At 39.0% G+C, this 14,651-nt stretch overlaps 1 protein-coding gene across 1 annotated transcript; it reads left to right on the top strand.

The window, feature by feature from the left end:
- Window positions 1-6,245: 6,245 nt before the first annotated feature.
- LOC132151364 (5-hydroxytryptamine receptor 2A-like) lies at window positions 6,246-11,020 on the top strand. Its single transcript, XM_059559470.1, has 3 exons — window positions 6,246-7,039; window positions 9,723-9,923; window positions 10,068-11,020. Exons 1-3 carry the CDS (start codon window positions 6,739-6,741, stop codon window positions 10,868-10,870), a joined length of 1,305 nt encoding a protein of 434 aa, XP_059415453.1. The 5' UTR covers window positions 6,246-6,738; the 3' UTR covers window positions 10,871-11,020.
- The last annotated feature ends 3,631 nt before the right edge of the window (window positions 11,021-14,651 follow it).

The following is a 14,651-nucleotide window of genomic DNA, read 5'->3' as shown; positions in this document are numbered from 1 at the left end:
GGTTGCTTTAATATTACCATGTCTTACCGACCAGGCTCCAAAAACATTAAGCCTGACGGGCTATCCTGTCAATTCATGGCCCCGGAGCAGGGCCGTGCAGAGACCTTTGGAGGGGCAGGTGCTCAAAGTATAAAAGGGGCACATGGAACAAGGCTTTAAATAGCGCTGCTCAAAATATCAATACAACAATATATTGTGATGCATTCCTTGCTGAGTCGCATATCAATATGGAATGGATGATAATGTACCAGCCTCTTTCTCCATGCTTGCTTCTTTCTGCAATGTTTCTGTTGCTTGTGCCTCTACATTTCCCTCTTTCTCACCAGGCTCTATCTCCTGGCTTGCTGTTCCCTGCTCTCTTTCTGTCACTTGTGCCTCTATATTTCCCTCTTTTTCTTCCTCTATCTCCATCTCCTCATCTGATCTATTAATTTCCACTGTCCATCTAGGAACAAGGCACAATTTACTATTTCAGCATTAATCTATTATTTTAACCATCACTACCACTCTTGCTGATTGATACAAAACATAAAAAATGGATACACTGGAATATAGTGATTAATATTATTATTACTGTTGTAGTTGTTGTTGTCAAAAATTGAACACCTTTGCAGTGTAAACAAATGACCGGCTACATTTTTTTTATCCTCTCTTTGCGATGCATCTTTGAAATGCAGAACACACAAACACAAAAGGACATTTCATACCTTTTCCTAAAATCTTCTAGGGTCCCATACCCATCTCCTTCACACTGCACTTTGATGTCAGCTCAGGTATATTATTCATTTTATACCTACATTGATATTTTTCACATAATAAAGAGAGATATTATTGAGTTTACAGGATAAAGTGGTCTTGCTGTTGTAAACACTGTTGCTATTGTAGAAAAAAATATTTGTGTCACATTTAAAATATAATTATATTTTAATTCATTTCTGAATGGTTTTTATTTTTGTAATGATAATTCAGAGAATGAGAAAATCCAACTCTATCTCACGACCAATTCGTACGTATTTTACGAGGTGGCTTATTCGTACGAATTTGTACGACCACACTCGTACTATTTTATACGATTTGTCCAATGGTTAGGTTTAGGGGAGGGGTTAGGTGTAGGTCATTCATACAAATTCATACGAATTGTGCAACTCATAAAATACGTAAGATTTGGCAAAAATCGTATGAAATTGTTCGAGTGTGGTCGTATGAATTCGTACGAATAAGCCACCTTGTAAAATATGTACGAATTGCCGTGAGATCGGGTTGGAAAATCAGAAAAATTTATAATCCCTAATCCTGGTGCCAGCAGTTTACGTGGGTTGAGTATGCGCACAATACATTGCCGGTGTCGTCTACTGGATTATCTCCTTTTTTTTGCTGTCTCGGATATCAACCCCCTCTGTTTCCTTCACAGAGTTCCGAAGCTGCGGTTCCCTCAGTTCAGGCATGTATCAATCAATGCCGGCAGACCTGGAGGAGGGCCAGGGAAGCACTTCTGAGAACTAGGGAATGCACCAAGAGATTGGCGGACCATCGTCCATCTGAGGCACCCAGATACATCTGTGGGCAAAAGGTATAGCTCTCCATCAAGAACCTGCCTCTTAAGGTGCCCTCCAAGAAGTTGGCACCGCGGTTCATTGGGCCATACCCCATTGTTAAGGTGCTCAGTCCGGTGGCGGTTCGGCTTTGGCTTCCGCATCCTCTTCATCGAGTGCACCCAGTGTTTCACGTGTCTTGTGTCAAGCCTTTTATTCGTTCTCTCTCTTCATCTTCTTCCCCTAAACCCCTGCCCCCTCCCCCCATGATGGTTGAGGGTGCTCCCGCTTTTACCGTTAGGAGGATTCTTGATTCCAGGCGGCGGGGCAGGGGATACCAGTATCTGGTTGATTGGGAGGGGTACGGTCTGGAGGAGAGATGTTGGGTCCCGACTTGGGACATTCTGGACCGCTCTCTTATTGAGGATTACCATCGATCTGCCCCTCACCCTGGAAAGCCTGGTGGCATTGCTGGGTGGGGGTTCCTGTCAGGACGCTGGTTTGACCATCAGCCCTTCTGTTGTGTTATGTCTTAAGTGGTTAATTCCACTCACTCTGCCTTCATAGCTGCACCTTATTCTAATTAGTGCTCCAGCTCTCCTCACACACACCTGTCTCTCAATTTCTCATTGATTTTCTTCAATACTTATGCTTCTCTCTTTCTGTGCTTTTCTGTCAGTGTGTCTTGGCTACCATCCGTTTCACTTTTGCTCTAGTTGTGCCTAGCTTTCATGCCCTGCTTGTTTATTTAATCTTGTTTTTTCCTTTTTGATGTACCCAGTTCCTGTACGCAGTTCAGTTTTAGATTCCTTACCTGGTTCCTGATTTTTGCCTTCGCTTTTGTTCAATAAATTTGGCAAACTGCGAATCTGCTCTTGGGCCCCTTTTTCTCCCAGCAACCCTAACACCACGGCACACTCATTCTGATCTCACTTCACTGGCTCCCAGTTAAGGCCAGAATCAAATTTAGGGTTGTGATGCTGGATTTGCAGGACTGCCTCTGGAAAAGCACCTCTCTACCTGAAGTCACTCCTACAAGTATACGCACCCTCTCCCCCGCCAGCTCAGGTCACGGAATGAGTGATGCCTTTTTGTTCCTTCACTACAAGAAAAAAGTCACTCTCCAAAAAAACTCTCAGTTCCTCTCTGGAAGAATGAACTATCAAACTACTGAGACCATCACCAGCACACACACACCGATACACACACACACCGATACACACACACACACACACACACACACACACACACACACACACACACACACACACACACACACACACACACACACACACACACACACACACACATACGTTTGTTTTTGTGAAAAGTGGGGACATCCCATAGGCGTAATGGTTTTTATACTGTAGAAACTGTATATTCGATGGCCCTACACCAACCCTATACCTCACCCTAACCCTCACAGGAAACTTTTTTACTTTCTCAAAAAAACTTTTACAAGATTTATAAGCATTTTGAAAAATGGGGACATGGGTTATGTCCTCATAAGTCAACCTCTCCTTGTAATACCTGTGTCATACCCATGTCATTATACAGAGTTGTGTCCTGATATGTCACAAAAACAAGAGCACACACACACACACACACACACACACACACACACACACACACACACACACACACACACACACACACACACTGTGTTATTTCAAAAGTTGCTTTGGATCATAGCATCTGCTAAATGCATAAATGTTTTGACAATTACCATAATTGTTATGTGTTTGTGTGTGTGCATATGTGATTCCCTTGTGAGGCTTACCTACATAACATGTACTATAAAACATCTTCCTTAGTTGTGCAAGCCATTCATATAATTCAAACAGATTTTAATGTGATTAAGGGCTTGTATCTGAATACACATGGGATGTGCTAATTGGTTGCCATGAAGTATTTATCAGCTAAATGAAAGCCAACAGTCTCCCCAGCTGGTGCAGGCCTGTCGACTGTGGGATCGCTGAGAAATGTGTGTTTGTTAGATCACACTGGGTTTGTGGGAAGTAAAGGAGTCAGCAGAGATTCATGAGTAATAGCAATGTTTGCAATTAGAATGTGCTTAATATTGTTACACGTGTAGAATGTGCATATGTGTATGCAAAGCCACAGTCTTCATTGCTGTAAAATAATATTGTGATCATACTGTGGTTTTCAAAAAAAGAGGACATTCTAGTTCTTTCATCATGTTTTTGTTTTTATTTAATTAACTTTTACTTTTTTAATGACCAATAAGTAAAAAAAAAAAGAAGAAAACAAAAACAGCCGTTCATTATGCATTGTTGTTATAATCTTATTTCATATGCAAATTTCTAAGCCCTCCTTCTAAGAATCCTACTTTTTGACCATATAAATATCAGCAACTACTACAAAATGGCATATTTTTTGCTCAGTTTGGGCCTATGAATACAACTGAGGTGTGTACGAGGCATTGAGCTCCATGTTCTCCATATTCATAACATATGAGTCAAAAAAAGCCTGATGTATCATGTTACATAAAGATGATACATTAATATGATACATAAAAAACATGTAGTGTTAATACACCTTTTCGTAAAGTGTTACCAGATAATCTCTGATCATTTTAAACTCACTCCTTTGTCTGATGTTTTGTGCTTTGTTCTTTATTTGCCACAAGCACCAGCTGTGTACATCTAGGAATCTGCATCAAATGGATCACATTCAGCATGAAATCCTTTTTCTGTGTGTGTGAATTTTTTTACTTTTTCATTTGGGCAATAAACAGTACAGTACAGCTTTGGTTTAGTGCAGTTAAACATATCATTCTCCAGGCCGGGTGAGTTTTGGAACGTTGATGAGGTTCATAATCACAGCATTGTGTGCAGAACAGAGTCTGACAACTGAACTGCATCTCACTCTCCTTGTCTCCTACTGTTCCCAGGTGAGCAATTACAGGACAGCCAGGGGCCTCTCGACGCACACACACACACACACACACACACACACACACACACACACACACACACACACACACACACACACACACACACACACACACACACACACACATTCTTGATCCAGCTTCTTCTTATGCTCACACACACTCCTTCCTTCCATTACCGAGAAGTGAGTGAAAGAGAATGGTCTATCAGTCTGTCTGCCGGCTGAGCGATCCGTCATTTATATGGATGGAGACAGACAAGGTGGAGTTTTTCCCCTGTTCTGTCCTCTGCAGTTTCATCACTTCACTTCTGCTACTGTACATCTGTTTGCCCTCCCTGCCACCGCCTCTGGCCTGTCCTTCAATTTGCCTTTTTTTTTATCGCAAACCCTGGAGAATTAGCAGGACCAAAGTTGTATGGATTTTCTGCTTTGTCTCACCTTGTCTTTTTTTTTTCTCACTCAGTGTTTGCCCAGCTTTTACTTTTTCTCAGCCCTGCATTATTTTTTATTCTTCTTTCCTTTCTGTATCTATTTCTACCCCCTCTCCATTTTTTACCTCTATCCATCTCTCCCAATTTTGCCTGGAGGAAGAGGTATCATTTCCCCCCCATTTTTAATAAAAGTGAGGATGTATTCTTGGAAAAAATTAAATATTAATTCATGATGTGTATTAATAATGCATTATTAATATCATGTGATGGCAGAGGTCTTCTGTGGAAATTTATCAATTTACCAGGATTATTTCAGGTTGTATCCTGCAGGAGGTATGGGGATCAGTGGAACACCTTTCACAGGATGACATACATCATGTTCTTTTGATAAATATTTGCTTAATTAATGATTATGTAATAAGTCTCCTGTTTTCACTGTAAATGCATGGTCCCAAATCTGTGTGATTTGAAAGGCAGCAAATAAAACTATAAAAGTCCTGCTTTTTAGAACCTACTAAAAGACACTGGCCATTCTTATAACATCTAAAATATAACAGATTTTTTGAAGAATGCTGGGATTCAAACAACATTGGCCCCATTGACTTTCAAAAACCAGAGACCCTTTTTGTCTTGTTTTTTTTTTTTGTTACAGAAATGCACACAGATTTAGAACAACATGAGGGTACATTATACATAATATATACAGATATAAATGATAACTGATGGTCTAAATGCCATCCACATTAAAATCTGTTGCATCTGTTGTTTAACTAGCAACCTGTGGAGAACACCACCTAGTTTGGACCACCGTAATCACCTGATTTATTCTAAATGAGGCTTTATATTTGTAATATTTGCTGTTTTTCCTGGATTTACAGTACAAGTTTACAAGGTAAAATGGGACATTCCTTCAGATCCCCCTTCAGTTTCCAGCCTGAAGTACTTATTTGAATATCTGTATAAATGTGTGTTCATATGTCTTTGTTGCAGCTGAAAAGCACCAAAGGTACCACTCAGAGGCAAGACTTTCTGATGGGAGCTCAAGCAGTCAAGCAGCTACAGTTACAGCTGGAGAGAACTATCTGTTAAGAGAGAGAGAGAGGGAGGGAGTGAGGGAGGGAGGGAGATAAGAGACCGAAGTACTGAAAGGAGAAGAGAAAGGATGAATGGAACAGGACCACATGTTGGGTTGATGTGAGAGGCATGCATCATCAGTGGCTCATTCTCCAGCTCTGGTGTTCGAGGTGGCTGGAAACAGGAAAACTCTTCCAGATTAAGCGGTAATGTATATAAACACAACATAAACAGAGTTTGATGTCCTACGTGGCTGAAGCCACCAGCCTGAAAATTTTGGCTGCATGCAATTTGCTTACATAGGGGAATGATGCAATGCATAAGATTGCTTGTTTTGTGTGTTTATGTCATGTTTTGTTTAAACCAGGACAGCTGTAAGCATGCAAGGATGAAACATCAGTGTGTTCCAGTCTCTCATGTGCCCTCATTCTTTCTTTCTCTAACACTGTAAATGCGGCTGTAAAGTTGCCTCCTCTATTCTGAATCACAATCCATCTGGATTGTGGAGCTCTAAACATCCGTGTACAACAACCATCAACCGGGCTGTGGAAAACAGGAGGCTCTTGAAGGTGACTGTGAACATGTTGTCACCCTCAAACTGGAACATTTTTGGTTACGCAGACTTGGAGTGCAATGCTTCATATGGACTATGGGTTCCACAAATTAATCGATGTCACGCTTGAAAAAATAGTCCATTAATGGCACTGAATGGGCCGACTGCTTAACTCAGGTTCTCCGGGATACCAGCTAAGATTTCAAAAGACAAAAGTACCAAACACTGGCTCATGGAGCAGAAGGTGTCTCTGGGTAATGCAGTTCTCAATAACTCAATGGATTGCAATGGTAGTGAAGACAGGAACAGGTCAGACCATTTGTCCTCTGAGTATGTCCAGAAGAACTGGGTGGCACTTTTGATTTCTCTGGTCATAATCATCACGGTGACAGGTAACATCCTGGTCATCATGGCGGTGAGCTTGGAGAAGAAGTTACAGAATGCCACTAATTACTTCTTGAGGTCTTTAGCCATTACAGACATGCTTCTGGGTATCCTTGTAATGCCAGTAGCCATGGTGACGATCCTCTATGGTGAGTTTCTCTACATGTTTACATGTGTATTCATCATACATGTATTAAATTTACAGTAATACACAATGGAAGTCTATCGGGCAAGGCATTTCACCAAAATAGTTGTTAAAATAAGTTATGGCCTCAAGACATGAACATTGAAGATGCTAATGTGATAAAACTGATTATTAGCCTTGCTATGCAAAGTCATGCAGTCTTTCATATTTCATCATGCCATTTTAAGCCAGTAAAACATGTAAAGTACACGTGATATGCACAAGGATACCAGGACTGTTTATAATGAGAACCATCAACAGGAAACTGGGGTCCTGTGACCGCCAGGGGGCCACAAGGTGGTGCTGAGGGGGTTACTGTTTTTTTAGGGATGTCAAAGTTCTGTGTAACCTTTGTTTGTTTGTTTTTTAATTAACATTTATGTTTATAAAAGTAATTAAATTTTTTTTTTTTTTAAATAATAAATTAGATAATATTTAAGTAAATAAATATTTAACACAATAGAATTTTTATATTTATAATATCTACAGTGGCATGCAAAAGTTTGGGAACCCCTTGCAGAATCTGTGAAAATGTGAATTATTTGAACAAAATAACAGTGATTATACTAAATGCATGTTTTTTATTTTTATTTAGTACTGTCCTGAGTAAGATATTTTACATAAAAGATATTGTATTTGAACCCTTTCCAGCAGTGACTGTATGATTTTGAGATCCATCTTTTCACAATGAGGACAATTGAGGGACTTAAACACAACTATTAAAAAGGTTCAAACATTTACTGATGCTCCAGACGGAAACTGTTCAGAATCAACAAGGGACTCATGAACAACCATCACAAAACAACAACAAAAATCAGTCATGGATCATCCAGGGAACCATACACAGTATTAAGAACCAATGGTTCCCAAACGTTTGAATAGGGTTATTTTAATAATTAATAATTAATAAATTTAATTTAAGCAATTTTAGTCTTTTGGACTAAATATAAACATATTTCATGTATTATATGTTTTTCAGCACAGTACTGAATAAAAAATAACATGCATTTTGTATGATCTCTCCTATTTTGTTAAAATTATTCACATTTTCAGAGATTTTTCAAGGGGTTCCCAAACTTTTGCATGCCACTGTATATCTAATAATATTTTTCATATTTTATATTTTTACATTTTGCTTTGAGATAAATCATGACTATTCTAAAGAAATAATAGCCATATAACTATATGAATAAATCATAATAGTGAGTAGGAAAAAGATGCACTGTCAAATTAAAAAAAAAAATTGGAAACAAAACTTTGTCTTTGTAATATCACCCAGTTTTTCTCTCATGGTGTAAATATTGAAATATATACAACTGCCTTTACATTTTTATATTTTATACAAAATGTATTTGGGGTCCTTGGTATCAAAAAGAAAAAAAAATACATAAAAAACTGATTTCAACAACTTTAGTTCAAATAGTACACATTGATTGATTGATTGATAATCTGCCTTAAACTTTTGACTTCCATTTAAGTATCTGAAATCCAAATTTTCTTTGTTTTTACAAGACGAGTCATGATTATGTTCTGCCATAATCAGAGTCTGTGACATGCTGTTTACAACTACAGATAATTCTTATGTTATTGTCTTTGGTTGTCAACAATATGCCACAGATGCTGTTAATAGACTTTAAATTGTTTAGAAGCCAGAGCATTCCCTTAAAAATTATATCTGGGGTTGTGCACAGGATGTTTTATTTCAGCTATTTACTGAATCAGCACTCATCAGATGCCTCCAGTGATTTTCTTTCAAAGGTGTAAACTGCAAACTTTCTTGTGTTGTAACATTTGTATCTCTGGAAAATGATGCATTTCTCTTAAGAGCAATAATTAGGCCTCCATATATTTTGCTGGAAGGTGATTTATCTCAGCGTGTAATGAGTGTGTTTTGGGCCGTCTGGTATGTCCTAAATTAGCCTGCTTGTATTCACGCATGGGGAGAGAAATCCCTCTTCCTACTCCTTCCAGCGCTTTGATGAGGAATTAATTATGCAGTAACCATGCTGCACTTTGGTGTGTTTGTGCAGCAAAAACGGTTATGCTGCCTATTTGATGTCCTGAATAGTTTGACCAAGGAGAATAAAACATGCCACTTCCTGGTTCTATCAGATGTATGTGGCTTTGGTGTTATGACAGCTGGCTTTCAATAAATGAAGTACGGACAGATTTAGGATAATAGAGCTGAATTATTTATTCTCCTTCTTTCTTCATCTTCTTTTGTTGGTGAAGTTTGTCATTTAGAGATCTGAACTGTCAATGAAAACTTAGACAAAACAAAGTCTGCCTAAAGCATAACACATTGTTTTTAGATCAAACATGCAAAGCAGAGCTCACTTGAGTGACCACAACTAATCCACAGCTGGTATCATATTTTGCTCTCTGAAATATGTTATTTCCACACCTGTAATGTTATTTTATAACTATTACAGTTTTTTACTTTTGGTTTTGACAGTGTGAAAATTTTTTCACTTAGCTCCATGAATTCTTCATGCTACGACCCTGGAAATATTTAATATTATTGAACTGCATTTTAAATGTATACATATATTTATATAAATATTTAATACAGTCTATTTCTTTAACTGAAGACACACAAATACATGCTTGTCCAGAATGTGACACTTTTTGTGTCTCTGATGTGTTAGGTTACACCTGGCCCCTTCATTGGGCCCTATGTCCGATCTGGATCTACCTGGATGTTCTTTTCTCCACTGCCTCCATCATGCACCTATGCGCCATCTCTTTGGACCGATATATTGCCATCCGTAACCCCATCCACCACAGCCGCTCGAACTCTCTAACAAGAGCTCGTGTCAAAATTATAGCAGCCTGGACAATCTCTATGGGTAAGTTCTAGCTCGCAGGAAAGGCAGGCAGAAATTGCTTTCCAGCTAAATTCTGTAATGCTTAACAACTGAGATAGCACTGGTATGCCAAACCATAGCTCCAAGCTGTCTTCTCACTCTCATTTTTTCTCCATCTGTCTCAAGTTATCTCCATGCCTGTCCCAGTCCTCGGCCTGCACGATCACACCAAAGTCTTCCAGAAAGAAAGCTGCCAACTGATGGACAACAATTTCATTCTGATTGGCTCCTTTGTGGCGTTCTTCATCCCGCTCATCATCATGATCATCACCTACATTCTCACCATCAGTGCTCTGCAAAGTGAAGCGACTTTGTGTCTGGACCGACTCATAGTGCGCCCAAATTTGTCATCCAATATTGGATTTGTCCCAGGAGGCTCATTCTCTTCTGAGCCTCTCTTCTCACGTTCATCTCTCTGCCGCAATGGTGCTTCCAGAGGATCTAGCCGTCACTCCATGCAGTCCATCAGCAACGAACAGAAGGCATCTAAAGTGCTTGGCGTGGTCTTCCTTCTCTTTGTGATCATGTGGTGTCCATTTTTTGTGACAAACGTAATGGCGGTGGTGTGCGGTTCAGCGTGTGATGAAGATTTGCTGGGGGGACTGATGAATGTGTTTGTTTGGGTGGGTTATCTGTCATCGGCGGTCAACCCTTTCATCTACACGCTCTTCAATAAGACTTACCGTGCCGCTTTCGCCCGGTACATGCGTTGCCACTACCGTGAGGTGAGGAGGCCTCTGCAGCTGATACTGGTCAACACCATCCCTCCGCTGGTGTGCAGCTCCTCTGGGATTCACTTAAAGGTGGAGAACTCATTAAAGAGGAGGGCAGAGGGCAGCCGGTCTGGGAGCTTCTCCAACACAGACAGGTCAAACTCTGGAAAAACACAAAACCAGCAGGAAAGGGAAGAGGATGTGAGCCATTTGTGAGACTCCAGAGGGTTTTTCAATTATGGTTCACATCAACAGACCTTAGAGATTGTCTCTTTGTAGATGTAAAAGCTTGAACATTTTATTTTAATACGTGTCCACCTGTGCAGCAAAGCACAGTCTGCAGATGATACTACCTATGGCTCACAGCGAAAAAGAGGTGACAGATGCTTTAAATTAATTTAAATTGAAAAATAATGTATAGTGCAAGTAGATAGGTCCTTCAATGTTGGCCTCCTAAAGATCATGCAAAAAACTAACATGATGCTTAGTTCAAACAAACTCAGTTGATGAATCAGTAATCAAAACTTTCCATTAGACTTGCTGTGTTAGTCGATGTTACCTGGTGTTTGGCCATTAACATGTAGGCTACATTTCTTGTGGTACCGCCCACACTGTCATTTGCATTTTTATAGAAATAAAAACCATTTAGTTCAGTTAGACAATGGATGCTACTAGGGCTGCACGATATTGGGAAAAATTACATTGCAATATTTTATTTTTCTGCGAAATATATTTTGATATGAAATCTAAACTATTTTTTTCTTACAAACAAAAATGGGGTGAGCACACTTACATTCTCATTTTAAATGATTTAAACATTGACATCGTGTCAATTGATTAATATGCGCGAGGGAGAGAGAGCAAGACAGCACTTGTGTTGTTTGAAGACGGTGAGTGTGCAGCAGGGGCTCGCTCTCTCTCTCGCGCTCTCTCGCACTCTCGCTCTCTCTCTCTCTCGCACGCGCACGCTCTCTTTCGCGCTCTCTCTTGCGCGCTCTATCTCTCTCTGCCCTGTTAAACTGACAGGACTTAAAAACACATGCAAATGATAAACTTTCACTCTATGATGGTTAAGCTGTGCAATTAATCCGCAAATCACATTAGTCAAGGGCCATGGAGCAGCTGGCCCGTACAGTTAATGAATAACGGATCAGCTACGACAGCCTACATCGCACATCCTGCGATGTGACTATCGTGGATTTGTACATCGCGATATCGATGCTTAAACGACACATTGTGCAGCCCTAGATGCTACTATTCTAAACTGGCAGCATTTGATCTGCTCAATACAGCACGCGCTGCAGAGCCACAGCAGGACTCAGATTTCACTGATCGTGTGAAGAACTTGAGAGGTGCTTCAGTGCGAGCAACAAAAATCACTAGGAAATGGATAAAATCTTTGGTTTTCAAGCAAAGTGTAAAAACAAAACAAAAGACCACTTCTTAAAGGGGTCATATGACGTTGCTAAAAAGAATATTATTTTTTATATTTGGCGTAATGAAATGGGTTTATGTAGTTTAAGGTTAAAAAAAACACATTATTTTCCACAAAATTTACAATATTGTTTCTTCTCTATGTCCCGCCTTTCTGAAATCTCATCATTCTGAAAAAAGCTAAGTTTGCTCTGATCGGCCAGCTATCCAGTGCATTGTGTTTGGCCGAATGCCTCAAACGTGTGACAGAAATGTTAAGTCCCTTAACATTGTGATGCTGTCTCCCAGCAGGACGAGACTCAGTCCAGATGCTCTGCTCGTGAACATCCCATCATCGGTTCTCTTTACGCAGTTGAATCAATGTACTATTATTGGTTAATTGGTTTATTTCGGATCAGAAGGAGTGTCAGGCATGTATATAAATCTAATAACTTGAGTAATTTGTACATTCATGTGCACTAAGAAGATCCGGTTGAATAAAACGATTTGTTTACGATCTGGATATTACTAAACAAGACAAAACCAATAAAACCCATTACAAACGAGGCATGTGTTGCATCCAGTGGGGACATAATTACTGATTGTAATGACTTATACTTTGTTTTTACACGTTTTGTATTGCGTCGTGTAAACCTAAAACAATGTCTGCATTTGTGACTGGAGAAACGACAAACAACAAGCACTACTCTACACTGCTCAAAACTTGCGTTTTAATCATCAGTGGAAAATTATTTAAATATAAAAAACTTACTTACGGGCTGTCAGTCAGAAGTGCTAGACTGTCCTTTCAAAGTTGGATATGCCCCACTTTATAGAAACAGCTTTTGTGCACAGAAACATATAAGACTAATAAATTATATATGCTTTGCCAAGTAAGACATTTTCTTGGATCATAATCTTCTGATGATCCTGGATCAACATTATTGTCCAAAAAATATAGATTTAACCTAATCCCTACCCATAAATCTAACCCTACCCATAATTTATTCCTAAAATCAGTGGGAAATTATAGCTGACTAACAAGGGTGTAGAAGCACATAACCCTAATTTTAAGCCTAAAACAGATATTTCCTGATTGGTTGATTGGAATGTTGTTATAGGATCAACACGGATGTTGATCCAGGAACATGTTTTACTTGGTGAAATCACGCTCGCCTACCGGGCGAAATATTTCCTCACCACCATATCCCTATTTTCTATTTGCATTATATGGACTCACAGCAATCGATTATTTTTCAAAAAATATTTGTGTTCATCTGATAAAGTATAATCATACATCTGGGACAGTATGATGGTGAGTACATTTTTTGAAAGTATCCCTTTGAAGATGCCATAATTTATTATTATTATTATTTATTTATTTGTATTTTTCTGCAATTTATCTTGCTTCTGGACAGAAATAGTTTCATGTCCATTAGCCTAATTTATTAATATTATAGATTGTATTGTGAAGACGTGTATGATGTGGGTAGATTAAAATAATTGTACAAGGAAGATTTTGTCGCTTTCTTTAAAGACAGATTTATTAGGTGTGTTCGATTCCATTTAGCCTATACTTTAGGCCTACATCAAAACAGGGTCAGGAATAACAAAAGATTGGAATTGTTATTACACAATTTATTTTTTCCTGACACAATGCCTTAAATTTCCCTTATTAAAACAACACACATAGTGTGACTGTGATTAAATGAGCTATCAGCTACGGAGCCCTGCACATGACATGCAAGAAAAAAATAAATGAACTGTGTGCAAGATTTACTAATTCGTTCCCTCAATTTACTAAAACGTGCACACGATTACTATTGCATTCCCTCAATTTACTATTGCGTTCGCACAATTTAGCAAATCGAGGGAACGAATTAGTAAATCGTGCGCACAATTTATAAATCGAGTGTCCTGGTCTCCGTTGTCTTTCATGGCTGTAGAGGTCCTTTCTAGGTGCTGATCCACCATCTGGTCTGGATACGTACTGGATCCGGGTGACTGCAGTGACCCTCTGATCTGGATACAGACTGGATCTGGTGTCTGGATTTGTTTACTAAGCATGCAGAACAACCACTCAAAAAAGCATTATAATAATCTAACCTTGAGGTCATAAATGCATGGATTAACATTTCTGCATTTGACATTGAGAGGATAGGCCGTAATTTAGATATATTTTTCAGATGAAAAAATGCAGTTTAACAAATGCTAGAAATGTGGCTTTCTAAGGAAAGATTGCTATTAAATAGCACACCTAGGTTCCTAACTTATGATGAAGAATTGACAGAGCAGCCATCAAGTCTTAGACAGCGTTCTAGGTTATTACATGCAGAGTTTTTTGGTGTTATAATTAACACCTCTTATTTTTATGAATTTAGCAGTAAGAAATTACTCATCATCCCGTTTTTTATATCGACTATGCATTCCGTTAGTTTTTAGAATTTGTATGTTTCGCCGGGCTGTGAAGAAATATAGAGCTGAGTATCATTAGCATAATATTGAAAGCTAACACAGTGTTTCCTGATGATATCTCTCAAGGGTAAAATGTAAAGCACGATGAGTAACAGTCGTAGTACTGAGC

This window comes from Carassius carassius, chromosome 10, assembly GCF_963082965.1.
Source record: "Carassius carassius chromosome 10, fCarCar2.1, whole genome shotgun sequence".
Classification (NCBI taxonomy): domain Eukaryota; kingdom Metazoa; phylum Chordata; class Actinopteri; order Cypriniformes; family Cyprinidae; genus Carassius; species Carassius carassius.
Note: the sequence above shows the minus strand (reverse complement) of the source record. Positions and strands in the feature narration are given on the sequence as shown.